The sequence below is a fragment of the Morchella sextelata genome, assembly GCF_020137385.1.
Source record: "Morchella sextelata strain SCLS chromosome Unknown scls_22, whole genome shotgun sequence".
Classification (NCBI taxonomy): Eukaryota; Fungi; Ascomycota; class Pezizomycetes; order Pezizales; family Morchellaceae; genus Morchella; species Morchella sextelata.
The window spans coordinates 555,724-576,889 of record NW_025408637.1 but is presented as its reverse complement, the minus strand read 5'-3'; the positions used below and the strand labels follow the sequence as shown (position 1 = coordinate 576,889).

Here is a 21,166-nt window from a genome sequence, read left to right as displayed (position 1 = left end):
TAAGATTAGAGGGCTTCGTAAAATAGTACTCTGGCCATTTAGAAAATTGCATCGGAACTTGAAGTACCTCTTTCCACCGTATTCAGTATCTACCAGCAGCCCTCTACTCCTCACTGACCCAGGATGGGCAGACCACCTGTTATCACTCCGACGATTAGAAAACTCTTAGTGGAACATGCCACTGCCTCTCAACAGAATCGAAGCAAAACCCTCCTGGAAATTGCAGAAGATCTTGGTGTTTCGGTCAACAAACGAACCCTCAGAAAAGCTTTTGCCGATGAAGGTTATCACCGCCAAGTAGCCCGCATCAAACCCTTTCTCTCCATTACTGCGAAGGTCCAACGCTTAGCATGGGCAGGTAATATTCATGACTGGAGTATTGAAGATTTCCAAAAGGTGATTTGAACGGATGAGTGCGGATTTAATGATGGGGGTTTTGCTGGGAATACATTGGTTACTAGGAAACCTGGAGAAGCGTATGTAGAAGATTGCTTAGTACCCAAATTCCGAAAATTACAGACTATTATGGTATGGGGTTGTATTTATGGTACAGACTACTTCACTACCCTGACCAAATTATGCTGACTTAGACTGAATGAATAGGTAATATAAAAGGCCCACTTGGATTTTGGGACAAGGCATGGGGACCTACTCTCAATGGACCCCGTCTCAAGGGGGCGAGTAGTGAGTATTCTGCAGGGTACGAAAGGGGTAGTAGAGGTCGGTGTGGGAACTTGCAATAGGAGTCCTGACGGACTCTAGCGTCGGTAAGGGTCAACGGGACAAGGAGGCAGCGAACGATGGTCTTCCTAAGTAAAGAAGAGAGAAATAATATTGTATAGTAATAGACAGCGTAGGTACAGAAGACGTTGCGTAGTAAAAGAAAGAAAGGAAAGAGAACAAGAAACGAGAACGAAACCGCCTAATATACCCAAGGAAATCCAAGCGATGACAAATCCAAAGTGACTCATACACTTACGACCCTCAGAACCCGATAGAACCCAATAGAATCTTTCTGACTAATCCAACTCCTCATAACCCAGTGTACTAACTAATCGATCCATGAAACCCCTTTACCGTGAACGGATTGTAAGACCTCACCTATTTCCTTTCTGGCAGAATTTATCACGGGCAAGTTGTGAATCAGGCTACATATATCTTATGTATGATGGAGTTCCCCCACATCGTGATAAGTTCACTGCATGAGTTCTGCGTTAGCTAGGAATTTTCTGGTATTATTTTGACTGGCCTGAGAACTCCCCTGATTGTAACCCTAATGAAAATGTATGGCGTATTATGAAGGACAAAATTTCTCGGCGTCGTTGCAGAACTAATGTTGCACTCCGCATTGCGATCCAAGAAGAGTGGGATGCAATTACTTCAGAAGAAATTGCTTCCCTAGTCAATTCTCTACCACAGCGGGTTGAAGCAGTGCGCGCTGTAAATGGTAGTCATACAAAGTACTGATATTATTTTCACTTTTCACTTTCCACTTTTCACTTTTCTCATAGCTAGCCGTTCATGTATTCTAGGAAAATCATACTCGCTTATTTTTATTAAAAACCTTGCCCGTCCGATCACCTTATGCCAGAGCCTTGTAGTCGCAAAGGTCGATCTTCCCGAACCGGCAGTGAGCATTTGGAACGTGCAGATTAGTACAACTTCAGAGCAGACATATAGAACTAGGACAGAAGTTTTGGTAATATACCCTTTTTACAGCCAAAGTAGCCACGTTTCGCTACCCGAAACAGCCACCCAACCTCATCAAAAAAATTCATACTTTTCAAGGACAGTTGAAAATTTTATCAAGATGGAGCTCAGAGAATTCTAGAATTTTGAGTCTATTCTTCAGGCATGTGTGGTCTACTTTTTAAAGTCATTATTTGAGTGTTTCAGGTTTTGTGTAAGGAACCATGGGCGAGGCGAGAGCTGAGGGGTCGAGGGACATGACTTGGTTCCCCAAGGGGAAGGATAGGTCTCGCGCGAGGGCGAGAGATGGGGCAGTGGTATACCCGAAGGCAGGGACAGCGGTCTGTATCAGGACAGAGGAGAGGACAGCGACGAGGGCCGAGAAGGACGCGGCGATAAACAGGGAGGCGGCGAAGATCATAACCGCGGATGCACAGGGCATGAGGGGCAGCAGAAGTAACGTGAACTGAGAGTAAAGTAATGTATTGAAGCGAAGTAAATCCCCCAAAGTAATAACCCAAAGTAGAATACAAGATGTTGCGTAAGGAGAAGAAAGGGAGACAACAGAAGATACAGACGACTCTTTATAGTAAGGAAATAACAACCGATTACTAATCCCACGGAACCTTCCAGACTTCCTAATAACTCATACATTTAATACAGCAATATAGTTCGTAACAGTTTAGCTCCCCCCTCCAAAGGGCGAGCTCCTGCGAGCAGACAGACAAAAGCAAAGTAATAATAAAAAAGAGAAGGCAAAAGAAAAAAAGAGAAAAGAAGAAATAGAAAGAAAAGAAAAATTTAACTAAACACATAGGGAAGACCGGCACCGAGGGTCGTAAGATTACCATTTCCCACGTGGGGTCCTCTTAGGAACTAAGGCGGGTTTGGTGGGGTAGAGGGAGTGAAAGCGTTGCAGCGATCCTAACTCCGCATCGAGGTTCCGGGCGGGTTCCCAGGTGGGTTGTTCATAGCCTGTCCATTTAACCAGGTATTGTAGTTGCCGGTGACGTATCCGCGAGTCTAGCACCTCCTGCACTTCAAACTCCTCTTCCCCTTCGACGACTACCGGCGGTGGGGGTGGTTGTATGTGGCCAGGAAGAGGCTGCGTTCGGGCGGGTTCTAGTAGGGAGACGTGGAACACCGGATGGGACTTCATCGATAAAGGGAGTTCCAGTCGGTAGGCGTGAGATCCAATGCGTTCGAGTATTTTAAATTTCCCTAAGCGTTTATGGTCCAATTTGTCTGATGGCCGAGTAGTTCGTATATGTTTTCGCGACAACCATACCAAATCCCCTACTTCTAGTCGTGGTTCTGGGAGCCGGGTGTTGTTGGCGCTATCAGTAGCAGCGGCTTGGGCGTACAGGATCTCGGATCGCAATGCGGTCTGTAGAGTGGTGATCGAGTCGGCAAATTCTACTACTTCCTTCGGCGTGGCTTCGTGTCTTTCTTCGGCGGGTAGGACCTCTAATTGGGGATTATACCCATAGTTGGCGAAGAAGGGGCTAACCCCTAAGGGTTCCGTGGTGGCGTTATTATGCGCGAACTCTGCCAGCGGGAGAAACTCTGCCCAGTTGTCCTGTTGGTAGTTGACGTATCCCCGTAAGTACTGTTCCATAATTGCATTTACTCTTTCGGTCTGTCCATCGGTTTGTGGATGGAAAGCGGTACTGAATCGCGGTTTGATGTCCAATTGATTGCACAGTGCCTTCCAAAACTGCGATGTAAAGGTCGTACCCCTGTCCGATACTATGTCTTTTGGCAGCCCGTGAGATTTCCAGACGTGTTGTAGGAATAGGCGGGCCAGTTCGGGGGCGTCCGCGGTATCTCTAGTGGGGATGTAGTGGGCCATTTTGGTGAGTCGGTCCACCACTACGAGGATGGCGTTGGATCCTTGGGACTCTGGTAGGCCGGTAACATGGTCCATTGACAACGAGGACCAGGGTTTAACTGGGGGAACGAGGGGTTTAAGGAGGCCATAAGGGGCGTGTCGGGCCGGCTTGATCCGGGTACAGGTGTCACAGTGATCCACATAGCGGGCGACATACTTTCGCATTTGGGGCCAGTAGTAGTTCCGTGACAGGAGTTCCAGCGTGCGGGCGCGTCCCGGATGTCCGGCCGAAGGTGCATCGTGGTTGGTGCGGAGGATCTCCAGCTTGATAGCGGCGTCATCGGGGATATATAGTAGGCCCTGATAGTATAGTAACCCATCCTTAATGGTGCATTCCCCGATGGGGAGGAAGCGAGAGTGTTTCTTCCTGGCGATGATGTCCTTCATCAATTGTTTGGACAGCCGGTCGTTGGCTAACGCAGCCTGCAGTTCATCGTAGCGGTCGGGTGATACCTTGGCGGGTCTGGGGACCTCTAGTACGGCGGCTAGACGGAGGTTTTTTGGCTTAAGTATAACCTGATGCTGTTGGGTCAGTCTTTCATCCCCTTCCTTAGGGAGATCTCCAGATCGACGTGTAAGGGCATCAGGTTTTCCATTCTTCATCCCCGGTCGATAGGTAACCACAAAGTTGAAGGAAGACAGCATTAGGGACCAGCGAGCTTGGCGACGGTTAAGAATCTTCGTGGACATAAAGTGTTCCAGGTTCTTGTGGTCGCAGTATACCGTAATCTCCTGGTTGCTCGGTTCCAGGTACTTTCTCCATTCCTCAAACGCGCGAACAATCGCCAGCAGCTCCTTGTCATAGATGTCGTAATTGCATTCGGCTGGTGTCATCTTATGGGAGTAGAAGGCCACTGGGTGTAGAATTCCTTGGTCGTCTTTCTGGGAGAGCACGGCGGCCGCGACAAAATCGGAGGCATCGGTTTCCAATATGCAGGCCCGTTCGGGGTCGAAATGCTTCAGTATTGGGGCCGTGGTAAAAGCTTCTTTTAGTTGGGTAAAGGCGTGGTCCGCGGCGGAGGTCCATACAAACTGGGTATCCTTCTTTAGCAGGTTCGTCATCGGGGATACCACTTTGGAGTAATCGCGGATGAATCTCCGATAGAAATTGGCGAATCCCAAAAAGACTTGTATGTCGTGTACCGAGGTAGGTGTTTTCCACTCCTGTATCGCCTTGGTTTTGTCGGTAGCCATGGTAACCCCTTCGCCCGATATGATGTACCCTAAGTATTCCGTACGATCGACGTGGAACTCACACTTCTCCGGCTTGCAGTGGAGCCCCGCCGATTGTAGTTTGTCCAGGATGGTAGTGACATGTCGCTGGTGTTCCTCCTCCGTGTTCGAGTAGATCAGGATGTCGTCGAGGTATACCGTGCAGAAGTCGTCGAGGTGGGTCCGGAGGGTGTCGTTCATGAAGGCTTGGAAGGTGGCGGGTGCGTTGGTGAGTCCGAAGGGCATCACCAAGTATTCGAACAATCCATACCGAGTCCGGAAAGCGGTCTTCCATTCCTCCCCTTCCTTTATCCTTATCTGGTTGTACCCATTGCGGAGATCCAGCTTAGTATAGATCTTGGCGTCCTTGAGTCTATCCAGGGTGTCGTTAATCAGCGGCAGTGGGTAGCGGTTCTTGACCGTGAGGGCATTGAGGGCGCGATAATCCACACATAGTCGTAGGGAGCCATCCTTTTTCTTGATGAATAGGACCGTGGCTCCGGCAGGGGAGGAAGAAGAGCGTATGTAACCTCGAGTCAATTGGTCATCAAGGTATTCCCGAAGGGTCTTCAACTCTTCTGACGACATGCGGTATAATGGGCCAAATGGCGGTTGCTTGCCTTCTTGCAAGGGGATCTCATGGTCAATATACCGATGGATAGGGAGCGCTTGGGCCTCTGACTCTTGGAACAGGTGGAGGTACGGGTGGTAGGTGGTAGGGACCAATTCTTCGGTGGAGTTAGACGGCGTTGGGTTCGGACCGGCGGGACGAGCAGCCAGGAGGAAGAGGTGGTTTTCGGGCTGTTGTGCTTCCCTACGGAAGCGGGCCGCCGACAGGGTGATGGTACGGCGATAAGCAGTAGGCCTTGGGGGTATCGGGGGTGGTGGCGAGGTGGCGGCGGCGGTAGATCTCGGAGGTATTGGTGGTGGCGGCAGGGTGGCGGCGGCGGCAGTCAGCGGGGAGGAAGTGAGGGTGGAGGTCCATGAGGCGGCGGTATGTTGTCTGCATCGGTCGGCGTGGAAGGAAAGAGATCGATCGGCAAATTGAATTTTGGCAGCGTGGTGTTGGAGCCAGGGGAGATCCAGTACTACCTTAGAGTCACCTAGTTGGGTGACGAATAAGGAGATCCCTTCTACATGAGCGCCTACTTCGAGGCGGAGCTTGCAGAAATGAGTGATATCTCCAGAGGCGATAGGTCGGCCGTCGATTACCTGTAACTGCCTAGGCGCGGGAAGCGGCTCGGTGGTGTAGCCGCGGGAGTGGGCAAATGAGGCATCGATAAATCCATACCCGGTGGCTCCTGTGTCGACTAGGGCGTGGAGATTGTCCTTGTTCCTAGACAGCAGTATCGGTATCTCAAAGGGTTCACAGTCGCCTGGGTGGTGGAGTTGCCCAATCTTGAGTTTGGCACCTATCCGTCTTGACCGTAGTAGTCGCATAGCAGTATGTGGGCCGGGGCCGTTCTCGACATGGGCTGTACCACCGTGAAGGGTGACGAGTGCGGGGAGTAGTGGGGCTCCTAGCTGGTAGAGGGTGTTCAAGACTTTAACCGGGGATGGGTAGGGTCCCAACCCGGTGAGGTACGGCCGGAAGGGTAGGGGAGCTAGTGTCAAAAAACACCAGCCCGGGTCATTCCCTGTCGGCCGCCCCCAAGGGATAGAGCGTCGGAGGAGGCGGCGTTGTAGACGGCGGGTACGCCGGGGTGGCTTCAGTGGTGGGAGGTGATCGGCAAGTGGTTCCTTCATGGCCTGCATATAGAGCCTACTGAAAAAGTAGGCTATAGTCCAGGCTAGAAGGAAGAATACGGCGTTCGCGAACATTAGGATGGTGTCTATGGTCTCCGCGGAGAGCGAGGGTATCGATGGTCGCATAAGCGAGGCGAGTGGGTGGATGTCAGTCGACCCTAAACGACGCAACATAGTGTAAAGAACCATGGGCGAGGCGAGAGCTGAGGGGTCGAGGGACATGACTTGGTTCCCCAAGGGGAAGGATAGGTCTCGCGCGAGGGCGAGAGATGGGGCAGTGGTATACCCGAAGGCAGGGACAGCGGTCTGTATCAGGACAGAGGAGAGGACAGCGACGAGGGCCGAGAAGGACGCGGCGATAAACAGGGAGGCGGCGAAGATCATAACAGCGGATGCACAGGGCATGAGGGGCAGCAGACGTAACGTGAACTGAGAGTAAAGTAATGTATTGAAGCGAAGTAAATCCCCCAAAGTAATAACCCAAAGTAGAATACAAGATGTTGCGTAAGGAGAAGAAAGGGAGACAACAGAAGATACAGACGACTCTTTATAGTAAGGAAATAACAACCGATTACTAATCCCACGGAACCTTCCAGACTTCCTAATAACTCATACATTTAATACAGCAATATAGTTCGTAACATTTTGTATAGTGTGCAACATGATTTAAAAATGGTGACTTGAAAAATCGATTTACTGATTCGATTTGGATTTAAATTACAACATGCAATCAAATCATAATTATGATTGTGCTCAATACAAAATCAATTTCCAATCGATTTCAATCATACACCGGAATATGTACCTTTCCAAGTTATTTTAGTGAGCGAAGATTAGCTCAAGAAACATCCAAATCTCAATTTAGTAGAAGAGCACTCTGAAAGGCTTTTGAGCAAATAATTTCTATTGATGTATGATTTCGATTTAAATCGATTTCTTGCGACAAATAAACCAAACCAAATCATGACTACAATTTTAGGTAAAGGTTTAATCATTTGATTCGATTTAGGGCTCCAAATCGAATCAAGTCGAATCGTGGCACTTTCATGGATCGATTAGTGAATACATTGGGTTACGAGGAGTTGGATTAGTCAGAAGAGTTCTATTGGGTTCTACCGGGTTCTGTTGGTTGTTAATGTATGAGTCACTTCGGATTTGTCATCGCTGGGATTTCCTTGGGTATATTAGGGGGGGTTCGTTTGTTCTTCTTGTTCTTTTCCTTTCCTTTCTTTCTTTACGCAACATCTTCTGTACCTACGCTGTCTATTACTATACAATATTACTCTCCTCTTCTTTACTCAAGGAGACCACCGCTTCGCTGCCCCTTGCCCCGTTGACCCTCACCGACGCTAGAATTTCTCAGGACCCCTATTGCGAGATCCCACACCAACCTCTACTACCCCCTTCGTACCCTGCGGAATACTCGCTACTAACCCTCTTGAGAGGCACACACTAGTTTTGTATGCTGTTCCCATACAAATTTTGTGTTGCAAAGGCAACCAAAAGTTACCAAAACTTCTGTACCCCGACTCTATGTATGGCGTGCTAATCTTTGAATCTGTAGAGTACCATTTGAAGAAATGGAATACTCTATCTCACACCGGCCACTTGCTACCGCTGAGCAGCAAGATGTAGGCAGAGACGTGCGAAGGTACTGATGAAGAGTAACTGGTGTTCCTATTGCGCTGCCTCAAAAGATAGTGGTCTATTAGTGATCCGTCAACTGAGCTTTCAGGATCCTACAAAACGGCCACTCTACTCTACGACAGTTGCAAACCCTAACCCTTAACCAATCTCTCGCAAGAAATTACCAGGATACAGCTATTCGGAGTTGAGGTAGAGTTGTTAGGGCAGTTTATTTCGGTGCAGCTTGTGCAAAATCAAATACCTCTCCCCCAGCAATTGGTGCGCTGTCGGTTTGTACACCCGCAGGAAAAAAGTGAGGAAATAACGAGTAGCGTGACAACGAGTGCGTCTAACATGACATCCCCGCACCCGCACTACAGCCCCGCGATTATTCCCTAGCCATGCCTTTTGACAAGTCCGGAAAGTGAAGGGAGGCTACTCTGAATGAAAACATAAAAGTTATTGAAGCCCAAGCTAGGGAAGAGTGGGAAAGGCTAGATTGGGAAAATGTATATAAAATCATTGACAGCATACCAAAGAGAATTGCAGCAGTAGTAAAGAACAAAGGAAGTCATAAAAAGTCGTAAATATAGTTCAGAGGCCGTAGTATCTATTCTGTATCTCATTGTGTAGTCATATTACTTCTATTCATTTCCATTTTCACTTTTTCATTCGGGTTCAGATTGGTTGCACTCGTTGTTTCCTCACTTTTTTCCTGCGGGTGTACTTTACGGGTTGAACAATTATTAGTAGATTAGGTAAGCTTCTATATAACTACATACTAAGTCTTGGCGAGCCGGGAAGTCAACTGCCATGACCTTGCTTGCGGGCAAGGGTCTACCCATCCCTGCCATGTCACCGACGTCTAGTCCTGCTCGATGTTACGTGAAAGGCCGGCTCAATCATTAAAGCGCGCGCCGTTATTGTCAAGCCGTCGCCGAGTCTGCACTACTAGCTCCCGAACACGACGCACTAGGAGATCGGCTAAGTACAAAATTAAGGTTTCGCTAACTAACTACCTCGCAGAGAACTTAAAAACTTCTGTGGGTGAAAGCTTGTGGTTTGGGTCGTCTCCCGTAACTGTAGATTCTCCGGCCTCTCGGGATAGGCGCCGAGGGCGCGGCCCTCTATGGCGCGGCCCTCTATGGCGCGGCGGTGGTTACCCTCCTTGAGGCGAGGTAGCTGGAGGAGGTTCACTACCAAAAGTACCTTGAATGCCTGCATAGAACAAATGTATATCCGGAGGTCTCTATGTCTCACTCCCTTGAAGGTTTAGCCTGATAAGTTAGTTCGTCTGATGCGCATCATGGACTATCACTCGGTACAATTGGACAAAGCCTTGGATATCTATGCGTAGACGCATTAGTGGGAGGGGTTAAAGTACGAGATAGAAATGATAGAATCCAGGGTTTCTGTGGAAAATCGTCTTGTTTGGACTAAATAGTCAGTAGCTGAGCCCGGAGATCGATCACGCGGCCGTGAACTATCAACACCGATGAGAATGGACGATGTAGATCGATATCTGGAGAGGAACAATGGGATCGACAGGAATATCATACGCATTCCGTAGTACTGAGGAAGACACGATATAAGATGTACGTGCACGAGTAGTCAGCAGCGAAGATAACTCCTCCTTCCTGGGAGGCTGGGACGTTCAAAAGCGTAGAATTAGGTTTGCATGCGGGCTGTATTCTGTCTATAGTTGGTGACCCCAACATAGGGTGCGGATGAAGAGAACGTAAGATTAAGTATTTTACATTGCATTACTACTTAGTGATGTGGAGATGAAGACATGTGAGAAGGAGTAATTGAGCAGTCTAGATGTCAATGATTAAAAGGTTGTGAAAATATCGCAACATTCAGGGACGCCGACAATATCTGACATGGAATGATCGCCAGCTATACTTACAGGTTTCACAGCTCACTTTGTGAGACACTATAATCGTGTATTCAGGTACAGAAAGTAAGCTATTCTCACCGCAGATTTTACTTGTGACATATAAATGCTAGGCAAAATATTTTAAAAAAACCATCAGAAAAGGAAGACTCGAACCTTCCCTTCTAAATTTGATTTTCGAAAACTTAATCTCCCGGGTACTGGCTGACCTCCACTCGTGAGAAATAGAATGAGAGGGGGTGCGTTTTGCTCCGCCAAATCTCGGGGGTGAGCCGAATGGTATAAGTACCCAGCTGCCGCCCACCAACATGCACAACCCACCTTCACTAAGACCAACTCCACCCACAACACATAAGCTTGTGACCTCCCTCCTTCAGCAATATTTCTTGTCAACAACAAATTTCCCTCACAATATTTCTTTTAAAAATAATTTTTTTTTTCCCCTCAATACTCTTTCGAACAACATTTTTTTTTTTTTTCAACTTCAAAAATGTCTGACACAACTCAAACCAAGGAAGAGAAGATCACTGATCTCGACAACAAGATTGCTGAGATCTTGGTCCTCAACGACCAATACTGGGCGTCCATCGACAAGATTAGTCTACAGCTTCTCGAGGATGATGAGTTCACCTCGACTCAGGTATCCCGGATGCAGAGAGACCGAAGTACGTTGCTTAACAAGGTCATGGATCTCAAACCCCTCATCAGGAAATACGATGAGGAGTTGCGTCTTCTCAAGGCGGAGGCTCCGGCCCAGCATTAGGCTTGGTCTGCCTCCTCATGAGTTCTCAAACATTACCCTGTTCATATTCTGCCATTGTGAGTGGTAAGTTTCCTTTTCTTTCACACCGTTCATGATAGTCCATGCTAACGGATATGCATAGGTTCCAAGTCAAATAATGGGGAAGTAAATCGAGTCTTATGTGTCTATGAAGTTCTTAAGAGGTAGTTCCTGTCCTGCTTCACTTTATCCCCTTCGGATCAATACTAACCAGTGCATATAGTGTCTTCAAATTCGGTCAAGGTTATCGTTCGGGATGGGTTTCTGTGGGGTGGTTGGGCGTTGGGATTAAGGTGGATTTCGGTTTCTTTCAGTTTCAGATTTCCTGTAGATACTTGTTTCTCAGTATCATATGACGTTTGGCGGGTGCCTGTTAAAGCTCAATTACAACGGTTTTTTTAAAGTTTTTCGTCCCTTCAATGCTTCGTTCGATCGTGAGAAAAAAAAAGACAAAAAAGAAAGAAAGAGGAAACTTTACAGGTATTCTTTCAATTCTTAGTCTGATCGTGAACGATCAAAAAGAAAATAGATCTAGAAGGTATTTTCAACGGGATTTTGTGGCATGTAATTAACGAATTAAACAAAAAAAAAAAAAGCGTGATTTTGTGCTAGGACTATGAAACATGCTTCAAAAAAAAAGCGAATTGACCAAGAAGTATCGTTAATTGACCCTATCGTTTTTGCACAAAATCAATTTTGATCGTTTTCCCATCAAGCTGATTAGACTAAAAACGCCAACAGTACCTAATGATCATATTAAGCATGAGAATGAAGATTTACGGGGGAGCCATTTAATTCGACAACTACGAATTTCCCACCATCTTCTTAAACATCCTTAAGCATCTTAGGCAGCCAGTAAAGATATTATACCCATGCATTCGAAGCTTCCTAGTTAGAGACGTCGTTGAATGCTTGGCATATTCGACACTGTGCCAAGATGCCAAGACACGCGAAGTGGGATTGGCACAAAGACTGCCACAGCACAGAGAATGGAGCTTGCACCTAGGCCTGGCCGGCAAACACTTCTAGTTTAGCTATCTATGTACCACTACCTACGAAAACTAGATACCATATTTTTCCTGGAAAATAAAGGCCTTATTCAAGCGCCGGAGCCTTATGCGTTAAAATCGGTGCATTTTAGCTACTTTTTATTCGTTATTACATAAGCTCTTGTATAAAGTGCAAGACACCCGATTCGTCAAGAGTGCGTAGGTATCGGCGATACTAGTCAGTATGGTAATTTGCATTATCGTAGTCGATGTCATATTCGAGGCATGCATGAATGAAGATGCTGTTTGGAATTACTGAGCTCCCAGGCATAGGCTTGATGGACCGTTAACAGATGCAGGAGGTTCGGAATTATGACACCTGTGTGCCACGAGACGGTATGCTATATTTTAACGTCAGATGATCAAGCGAAGTAACTGGCCACTTATAACCGCATATATCGATTAACAGTGTAGGAGAAGCCACACATACATCATTCTTACCCGCCATACTACATAGTTACATGTGTAATAAGCGTTTAGCGGCGGAACGAACCTGAATCCGGGTTTACCACTACCCAAACGCCACAAGAGTCCCTCATGGCACAGTCATATAGCGTAATCGTAGATAGGGCTTTAGATATACTATCCTAGCGAGTCCCGGTCGGGCGGGATACCAAACTTGACTTTCGATATTCACCATAGTTTAGCTATCAGCTCAAGGAAGGTACTGTAAAAATATGGCATTGCGACATCGGTTATGTATGGTAATTACTCATGTATAAGGGATGACTCATAGTTGGAACAAGGAGGCTTAGCGCTAGGATTATGTAATCAGGGGATCACGTGGTACTAAGAACTATCTGTATATAAGGAGTAACAAACTCCCATAGTTGTCGCTGGAACTCAGCGGCGCAATAGTATCTTCTTTGCACTATAAACATATTCCTCACAAAGGTCACGTGTTCAAGCCCTCCTCAAGTCGTCTATTCTCCCACACTCCAATTCACAGGTTATGAGCCCGGGTTCTGCCAAATAGAATCCGCACTACACCATCGCCACCTCGCTTAACTCAACAACACTTCATACAACATCATGCCTTCAGGAGGAGAATCGTCATCCAGTGCTGCTGAGACTAAACCCTCAGAGACCACAGCCACCAGTAACATTCGTCTCAAGTTTGATGGACTCCCTAAATTACAAGGGCAATCCAACTACCAAACTTGAGCGAGTGCCTGGAGGATAACGTTCGACGCTGTAGACTGGTGGGAAGCGTTGAGCATCGAGAACCCTGACGAGAATGACACCGAACTCAGCAAAACCGAGATAAAGAAGGCTCGTAAACAAATGCACAGCCTTCTCATCTCTGCTGTATGCGAAGAAATACAACCAACAGTCGTCTCCGCCGAAAATGCATTCCACGCATGGAAGGCGCTCAAAGACCTCTACGATCGTGTCTCACCCAACACCACGATCACCCTCCTCAGCCGCGTCCTACACACGAAGATGCAAGAAGGCGGATCACTGACCGAGCATCTCGCAACCTTCGATGCGAACTGGAATACTCTCAAGTCCAGATGCCAAAGCGCAGACCACAAACTCGCTGAGGCTCTCCTACCCCTCACCAAATCCAACGAAGCCATGGCGGCATTCCTCCTAAGCTCGCTACCCAAATTGATGAGCAACGTTGTCGACAACATCCAGACCAAACAGGATGTTACCTACGAAGACGTACGCCAACGACTACAGAACCTGGATGAAGTAGCCCCTCAAACAGGAAACAAAGTACTCCATACCAGGAGTACCACAAGCGACAAGGAATGCACCTGGTGCAAGAAAAGGGGACAGCCTTACAAAGGCCACGAGTACACAGAGTGCAGAAAGCTCAAAGAACAGAACAAGAACAGGAAGGGAAGGAGAAAGGACAACTCGGCATCGGTTGTAGTAAATGACTCTACAACCACTATCTGTATAGTACGCCACGACATCTCCCAACCCCTTACTTGGATCCTTGATTCTGGAGCGACCTCTCACGTCACACCCTTCCAATACCAACTCATCAACATCCGACCTCACACCGGCAATGTCCGAACAGCTGATGGAACTAACCACGCTGTCACCGGAATGGGAAGCGCTAGTTTCAGCTGCCACCTTCCCGATGGAAGTAGATCTTCCATTCTCCTCACCGATGTGCTGTTGGTCCCAACCTTGGGAAATGTGGGATTGGTCTCCGAAACTGTGCTCGACAAAAAGGGATTTAGAACGGAGTCAGGAGGAGGAAGCAAGTTGGTTACAAAAGAAAAGAAAGGAATAATTTGGGGAAAATTGGAAAAGGGACTTTGGAATGTACAAGTAGTTAGCAATACAGTTCGTTTGACCACTTACGATGAATGGCATCAAGCGTTAGGCCACCCTGCGACACTAGAAAACTTGTATCACGACATTCACAGGCTGCCTCCCAAACCAGAAAGTTTCCACTGCAGTCAATGTGCACTATCAAAGAGCGTACATAAGAAACCTGCACCAATCAGTACTAGATCCAAACGACCATTCGAACTAATCCACTCAGATCTATCTGGAAAGTTCAGTATACAGTCACAAGAGAAAGCTCAGTACTATATGTCCTTCATCGATGATTACACCCGCTTCGCATGGATATACCTCCTGAAACAGAAAGAAGACGCAAAGAATGCCATCAAGGACTACGTTACAAGGATCGAGAAACAGTATAGCACAACAATACTGAGATTCAGAACGGATGGTGGCGGTGAATACATCAACAAGGACACAACGAACTACTTCCATACACAAGGAATAGTTCATCAACAGACTCCACCATACACTCCTGAATCTAATGGAGTTGCAGAACGATTCAACAGGACGGTAACCACAATGGTCAGGTGCATGATCATGGACCATCCTAAGTCGTTATGGGGAGAAGCATATGCAACAGCTGTCTACCTCAAAAACAGGCTACCACACAGTACGCTTAAGGGAAAGACCCCCTTTGAAGCCCTGAAAGGAACCAAGCCAAGTATACAACACCTTCAACCATTCGGTAAAAAATGCTATGTCCACATCCCAGAAAACTCTAGGCCAGCAGGAAGCAAACTAGCACCCCGAGCGTATGAAGGAATTATAGTTGGATACTCAGACAGTAGTAAAATATACCGTATCTGGATAGGAACACAACATAGGGTAATTGAAAGTCGGGACGTCACATTCCCCCCTCCTGAATCAGGGGAAGTCTCAGTGGAACTCGACTTCATCCCCAGCCTGAAACCAGACATGGCAAATGCACCATCAGACGACGGATACGAGTCAGAAGACAGGTCTAACCCAGAACCCGAGTCAAATGTAATCGAAGAGAACCGTACAGAAATGCCAGGATTGTTCCCGGAATCACCGGAACAGGTTAGAAAACCACCACCGGCTACACCACACAAGGGAAAAGAACCTGCCATACCTATGGGACAACCGCGAGATCCAAGAGATAACTGGGAGACAATTCCAGCACCAGTCATACCATTCAAAGGCTTCAAAGGAAAACCACTTGCGTCAACAACACCCAAAGGTACACCACCACAACCTCCAAAACGATCAGATCCACCACCAGCTCCAAGACGATCGAATCGCGTCCGTACGAAAATGGATTATGAACTTGATAAGGAAATAAGAAGGAAGGAATACAACAACAAGGTAATACAACTACAGGAACAACAAAAAGGGTACATTGAATCAGTTAGAGAGGACGGTCCAATGGATAAAGGTGAATGTCAAGCAATGATTGAAGAATTCAAAGCCGACATCATAAATGCCAGAAAGGATCTGGACCTAGAATACCAAGATGTATCCAATGAACCTGCGATCTACCGTGTACACCTTGTAACCGAACCTTCAACCTATCATCAAGCCATGAACAGCGACGATTAAGACCTATGGAAAAAGGCGATACAGACTGAAAAAGACGCCCTTGACAAAGCCCAAACCTGGGACATTGTCAACCGACCAACTAACCGAGCAGTAATCAAAGGGAAGTGGGTATTCAAAGTGAAACACAACGCGGACGGAACAATCGAGCGGTACAAAGCAAGGTACGTTGCCAAAGGCTTCACCCAAGTACAGTACCAAGACTACGATGAGACCTTCGCCCCCGTTGCACGATACGATTCCCTACGACTCCTACTGGCACTAGCTGCACACAACGGTTGGATACCACAACAAATGGACGTCAAGTCAGCCTTCCTGTATGGTGTACTCAAGGAGGAAATCTACATGGAACTGCCTGAAGGCTACAGGCAGGACAACAAGGTTTGTAAACTTCGAAAATGCATATACGGACTAAAGCAATCACCCCGTGAATGGTATGCTTGCCTAGCAGACTCCCTTCAACGGAAAGGATTCGTCCCAGCCAAATTCGACCCATGCGTCTTCATACATAAGAACCACCATCTATACATATCGGTGTATGTAGACGATATCATGATATTCGGACCCGACTCCCCATTCAGAAAAGAAATCAGACAACTACTCAAGGCAGATTTCGAATGTACGGATCTCGGTAACTCGAAGTTCATACTGGGAATAGAAATAACGGTAACAAACAACGGTATCACGCTATCACAACGCGCATACATCAACAAGATCCTGGATAAATTTGGAATGAGTAACTGCAAACCAGTTGGCACACTACTCGAACCGAACCTCAACCTTCACAAAGGCGAACCGGAAGACCAAATCGAGAAACCAACTGAGTACCAATCCATAATAGGATCACTGATGTACGCGAGTATAGCTACCAGACCTGATATCACCCATGCCGTTACCGCTCTCTCCCAATACTCCTCATGTCCAACCGAGGACCACCTACGAGCAGCCAAGCGAACTCTCCGATACCTCAACGGAACCAAAGACTGGAACCTGTTCTACCCGAAGGGGAATACTAGAACACTCGACGGATTCTCAGACAGTTCCTACGCTTCAGACCTAGATGACAGAAAATCGTTCTCAGGATACGTGTTCAGACTAGGGAAGTCAGCTATTAGCTGGAGAAGCCGGAAGCAGAAATCAGTCGCAGTCTCAACAACAGAAGCCGAATACATGGCCCTGTCCCTCGCAGCTCGACAACTGGTATGGATTCGTAATGCCTTGCACGAACTCCAACTACAATACCGGTACTTCATACACGCCGACAACACAGGTTCTATTGAACTCTGTCGGAACCCACGCATCCACGACCGGTCCAAGCACATCGACGTTCACTATCACTACACACGTGAACAACTCGAAGCCGGAATCTTCGAAATCCTCTACGTCCCTACCGAAGACAATGTCGCGGACATAATAACCAAAGGACTACCAAAACCAGCTCACCAAAAATTGTCAGAATTGATACGATGTGGCAAGTGAGGGGAAGTGTAAAAATATGGCATTGCGACATCGGTTATGTATGGTAATTACTCATGTATAAGGGATGACTCATAGTTGGAACAAGGAGGCTTAGCGCTAGGATTATGTAATCAGGGGATCACATGGTACTAAGAACTATCTGTATATAAGGAGTAACAAACTCCCATAGTTGTCGCTGGAACTCAGCGGCGCAATAGTATCTTCTTTGCACTATAAACATATTCCTCACAAAGGTCACGTGTTCAAACCCTCCTCAAGTCGTCTATTCTCCCACACTCCAATTCACAGGTACTACATACCACTTCACATCCTCTAGCTAATAGTTCTACGACAGGTAAAGTGAACGGGTATTCAATCTCACCTAATTAGTGGGGTTTGTCCGAGTCCCGACAACGGAGTGCAACTGGTTCCTCAACCCTAACCCATGAAATCTAACTTCCCATGGACACTTCATTCCGTAGTGCATCCGCTTTGGTCTAAGAGGAGATCGCCGAACGTTATTCGGGTAGCTAAGATTGGACCTCGACATCTTCGCTGAACATATTTCAGAAAGAAAACACCAAGAACCTGGACCCATACGTGCATGCACCAGACGTATAAGACTACATCTAACAGAGAAGCTCTCACAAGTAGCTGGTAAGAAGCTCAACTGATAAAGATTATCCGCTAATGCGCTTGTCCAAATTTACCAGTTGCTAGGCTATCATCACCTGATGCCTTCTGGTCAAGGCAGCTGAGCATCCTTCCATTTTTGAAACTCTCTATCTCCGAATCTCAGATCGTATTAAGTACAATTTATGGCCAAACTAAGCAAACTCAATACCGTTCTTCTCACCTACAAAAACTCGGTCCCCCAAGACCACTCAGCAAATTCTTCGGCAAACACCTCTGTATCTAGATCTCGTCACAACCTTTAAAGCTTTCATACCTACAGATGAGGCCAGATGTTTTCCCACGCGACAGTTCGGTACGCATCTGCCGGAAGGAGTCTCAAACTGACAAACGGCTCTACCATTATATAGAGTCTACATAAGAAGATATAGACACTAGTTAGGTTATTGATGAAATGAGTCAATCTATCCACCGTCTTTTGCTCCACTTTGTTGATGTACGGGAGTTTGAAGAAGTATTTGAAAAGTGCTGGTATGAACGGCACGCAAATCAATGACAAGCAGACACCACGCCAGAGTAGCATCTCAATGACAGTGGGGAAATGGTAATTCCATGCTACACAATGCATAGCGCTGTATAGAGATAACACCATGCAAGTGTGTCCGTAGTGGTCGGTGTTAACTGTTTGACTAATTTTTGTTGAGCCAGAAGTGACGGCCTTTTTCATGTAGATCAAGTATATCTCTTCCCAAAAACTTCTTTTAGACTGGCGGCGGCCTCCTATCGTACCCTCGCGGAACTTTATTGGCTCTTTTTTGATCGTTTGCGCCATATGAATAGGTAGATCGAGAATGCTATCATCGACTATTTCCGTGGTCTCGGGGGCCAGTGAGCCCGGATAATAGGCGCTTTCAATGCATAGGAGGTTCGCTTTGATCAAGAACTCCCTTTCATAGATAGTGACTGAGCCATCATCATTAAGGCCCTGTGATCTCTCTTGACTTTGTCTGGCCCGCGAAACGAAAAATACCGAGGTTGGCCTGCTGGGTAGTGGTATCGAGACTCGCCCAGAGAAACAGTCGTCTGAAATACCCCATTCTCCTCCACCAACATCAGAGATAGCTCCATGTTCCGCCGATCCTGGTACTGGCACACATAACATCACCTCACCAACATACTCAAAGGCTATCAAAAAGCAGAAACATATATTCGGGGCCAGGCCAGCCTGCTGGCATCCAGTAAGATAATACCAGTGAAAGGCGATATGCCGTTTCTGGCTAGCCTCAATTTTGCTCCACCTAGTTCCTGTGCCCAACAGTGCCATTCCTGGCGTGGGATCCATCGCCATAGCAACCCAATTGGTTGAGTGTGGAAACCCTAACCCTGTTTGGTAATCTACCCGCATAAAGGATAAATTCTATAATCGTGGAGGGGCGGAATATTCAAACTCCATCAAACGGGGAGGATCGAAATTTATCAGTAGTTAGGGTAGGTTATACTGATGCAAGGACTCATGAGGTTCAAAAGTCCAAGATTTCGATGAACTCTCAATTTAAAATTAATTGGGGGGGGATCTATCCTTTAAGTATGTGGTTTTATCTGCGGCGAGAACAGATTTCCGCCAAGTTTGTGCGTGAATATGCGGCTGCAACACAAAGGTCGTGGCGGAAACATATTCTCGTAGCAAGTAGGTGGAGGGGGTGGTAGAAGGTTTGTTCAAATAAAGGGCGGAAACGTACTCGTTATCGAGGGAATTTAAGTTTCTGGAGTATACGAATATACCACAATGAATCAAACTGAGGTGGGAGGATACTAAGAGCTCTACTCTCTCAAATGGAACTGGGCTGAGCGAACTTGTAACCCGAGGTAGGTCATCCCTAGTGTTTGTAAACATTTACTGTCGTTTCCTTGACACAATTCAAGCTCTTGGATCTCCATGCATTATAAAGGCATGCATTGTAAAGGCATTGTAGCCGGAAATTCTCTTTCCAAATACAACTACTCCCTATGGCCCTTGTTCCTCCAACGAGCCCATAATAGCCAAGAATGCCAACGCACCTGTTCATCCTATCAGCATCATTCACAACAGCACATTTCACTTAGCACACTCACTCGCGCTAGCCGTCAACATGTAGCTTGCATATCCAAGAGAAAACATCAACAGCAACTGTTACCGTGTTTGACAGAATCTAATCCAATGTCTTCGGGTCAGAAGTCTCAAAGGACTTTACCTTCTTCCGAATTCAATGCTCCTACTTCTATTTCAGCTTGTTCAGAGGTATTGGATTCGTCAAGCACTATCAATGATCCTTCCGCTCCGGATCCAATCTCGGTTTTTAAGAAGGCACTTGTCGGTAACTGGGGTGAGTTTTTCAAGGCGAATGATACCCTAATACTATGTCAAATACTCATATCGTTTAGACACTCTTGTAGGACCACGCACAGTTAGCAACCCGGCAAACACAAAATCGAAATTCCACGCCTATATATATTCCAAGAAACTTATGATTAGGGATAAGCAAGAGGACGGAGAAAGACATACAGTCCGCTGTTGCCACTGTAGAAAGATTTGGGTTAATCGGAGTCCTGTTGAAACTACTACCAGCCTTTACATACGACATATAGGTGACGAGCATAGAGATTTGCCATCAAAACAATCCCTTTACGATGCGAAGCTTTCTGAATTGCAACTTCTGTCGAGATCGGTAAAGAGATTGCGTAGCAGTCAGGACATCAGGACCCCTTGGACTCAGGCAGAGGCTGCTCAACGTGCAAGAAAGCCGGGGGAGGTTTTTGATAATGATCAGTACCGTGAGCTTTTGGTTTCATTTTTGGTGGAGACGGACTCTGCATTCCGTTTAGTTGAAGCAAAGTCATTCCGTCGCCTGGTTCAATGCTGCAATAGTAACTGTCCATTAATCTCCCGCCGAACAGTAATGGAAGACCTCCAAAAAATGCACCATAACCTTCAACAATCAGTTCGGTCTAAGCTTGAACAGCACATCAAATCGGGTGGCAGAATCAGTATTACTCTTGACGCTTGGACAGCTGGGAATAAACTGCCATATCTCGGGATCACCGCTCACTGGATAGACGAGGAATTTAAACTATGGGATATAGTTCTAGATTTCATACGTCTTCACGGCTCACATACGGCAGAGAATTTAGCGGGGGTAGTAGAGAACACACTACAACAATACGGAATTTTGGATTTCTTGGGATGCATCACTGCGGATAATGCTTCCGTTAATGGGAAGATGATGGATATATTGGATAGAGTAATATAGTCTTGGTCAAAATCTGATGGTTGAGTCCGC

At 46.8% G+C, this 21,166-nt stretch overlaps 7 protein-coding genes across 7 annotated transcripts; 5 read left to right on the top strand and 2 right to left on the bottom strand.

The window, feature by feature from the left end:
• Positions 1 to 123: 123 nt before the first annotated feature.
• Positions 124 to 817, top strand: H6S33_007079 (uncharacterized protein; the record flags this gene model as incomplete). The annotated part of the gene is made up of 3 exons (XM_044838422.1): positions 124 to 358; positions 604 to 700; positions 763 to 817. 3 exons carry the CDS (start codon positions 124 to 126, stop codon positions 815 to 817), a joined length of 387 nt encoding a protein of 128 aa, XP_044689243.1.
• A 1,096-nt stretch (positions 818 to 1,913) lies between these two features.
• H6S33_007078 (uncharacterized protein) lies at positions 1,914 to 2,159 on the top strand (the record flags this gene model as incomplete). The annotated part of the gene is made up of 1 exon (XM_044838420.1): positions 1,914 to 2,159. One exon carries the CDS (start codon positions 1,914 to 1,916, stop codon positions 2,157 to 2,159), a length of 246 nt encoding a protein of 81 aa, XP_044689242.1.
• A 374-nt stretch (positions 2,160 to 2,533) lies between these two features.
• H6S33_007077 (uncharacterized protein) lies at positions 2,534 to 6,943 on the bottom strand (the record flags this gene model as incomplete). Its single annotated transcript, XM_044838419.1, has 1 exon — positions 2,534 to 6,943. The coding sequence occupies one exon, from the start codon at positions 6,941 to 6,943 to the stop codon at positions 2,534 to 2,536; it is 4,410 nt and encodes a 1,469-aa protein (XP_044689241.1).
• A 3,608-nt stretch (positions 6,944 to 10,551) lies between these two features.
• H6S33_007076 (uncharacterized protein) lies at positions 10,552 to 10,824 on the top strand (the record flags this gene model as incomplete). Its single annotated transcript, XM_044838418.1, has 1 exon — positions 10,552 to 10,824. The coding sequence occupies one exon, from the start codon at positions 10,552 to 10,554 to the stop codon at positions 10,822 to 10,824; it is 273 nt and encodes a 90-aa protein (XP_044689240.1).
• A 2,099-nt stretch (positions 10,825 to 12,923) lies between these two features.
• H6S33_007075 (uncharacterized protein) lies at positions 12,924 to 17,237 on the top strand (the record flags this gene model as incomplete). The annotated part of the gene is made up of 3 exons (XM_044838417.1): positions 12,924 to 12,990; positions 13,090 to 15,713; positions 15,777 to 17,237. 3 exons carry the CDS (start codon positions 12,924 to 12,926, stop codon positions 17,235 to 17,237), a joined length of 4,152 nt encoding a protein of 1,383 aa, XP_044689239.1.
• A 928-nt stretch (positions 17,238 to 18,165) lies between these two features.
• On the bottom strand, positions 18,166 to 19,197 carry H6S33_007074 (uncharacterized protein; the record flags this gene model as incomplete). The annotated part of the gene is made up of 1 exon (XM_044838416.1): positions 18,166 to 19,197. The coding sequence occupies one exon, from the start codon at positions 19,195 to 19,197 to the stop codon at positions 18,166 to 18,168; it is 1,032 nt and encodes a 343-aa protein (XP_044689238.1).
• Positions 19,198 to 20,046: 849 nt separating this feature from the next.
• H6S33_007073 (uncharacterized protein) lies at positions 20,047 to 21,136 on the top strand (the record flags this gene model as incomplete). The annotated part of the gene is made up of 2 exons (XM_044838415.1): positions 20,047 to 20,212; positions 20,271 to 21,136. The coding sequence occupies 2 exons, from the start codon at positions 20,047 to 20,049 to the stop codon at positions 21,134 to 21,136; spliced, it is 1,032 nt and encodes a 343-aa protein (XP_044689237.1).
• Between the last annotated feature and the right edge of the window lie 30 nt (positions 21,137 to 21,166).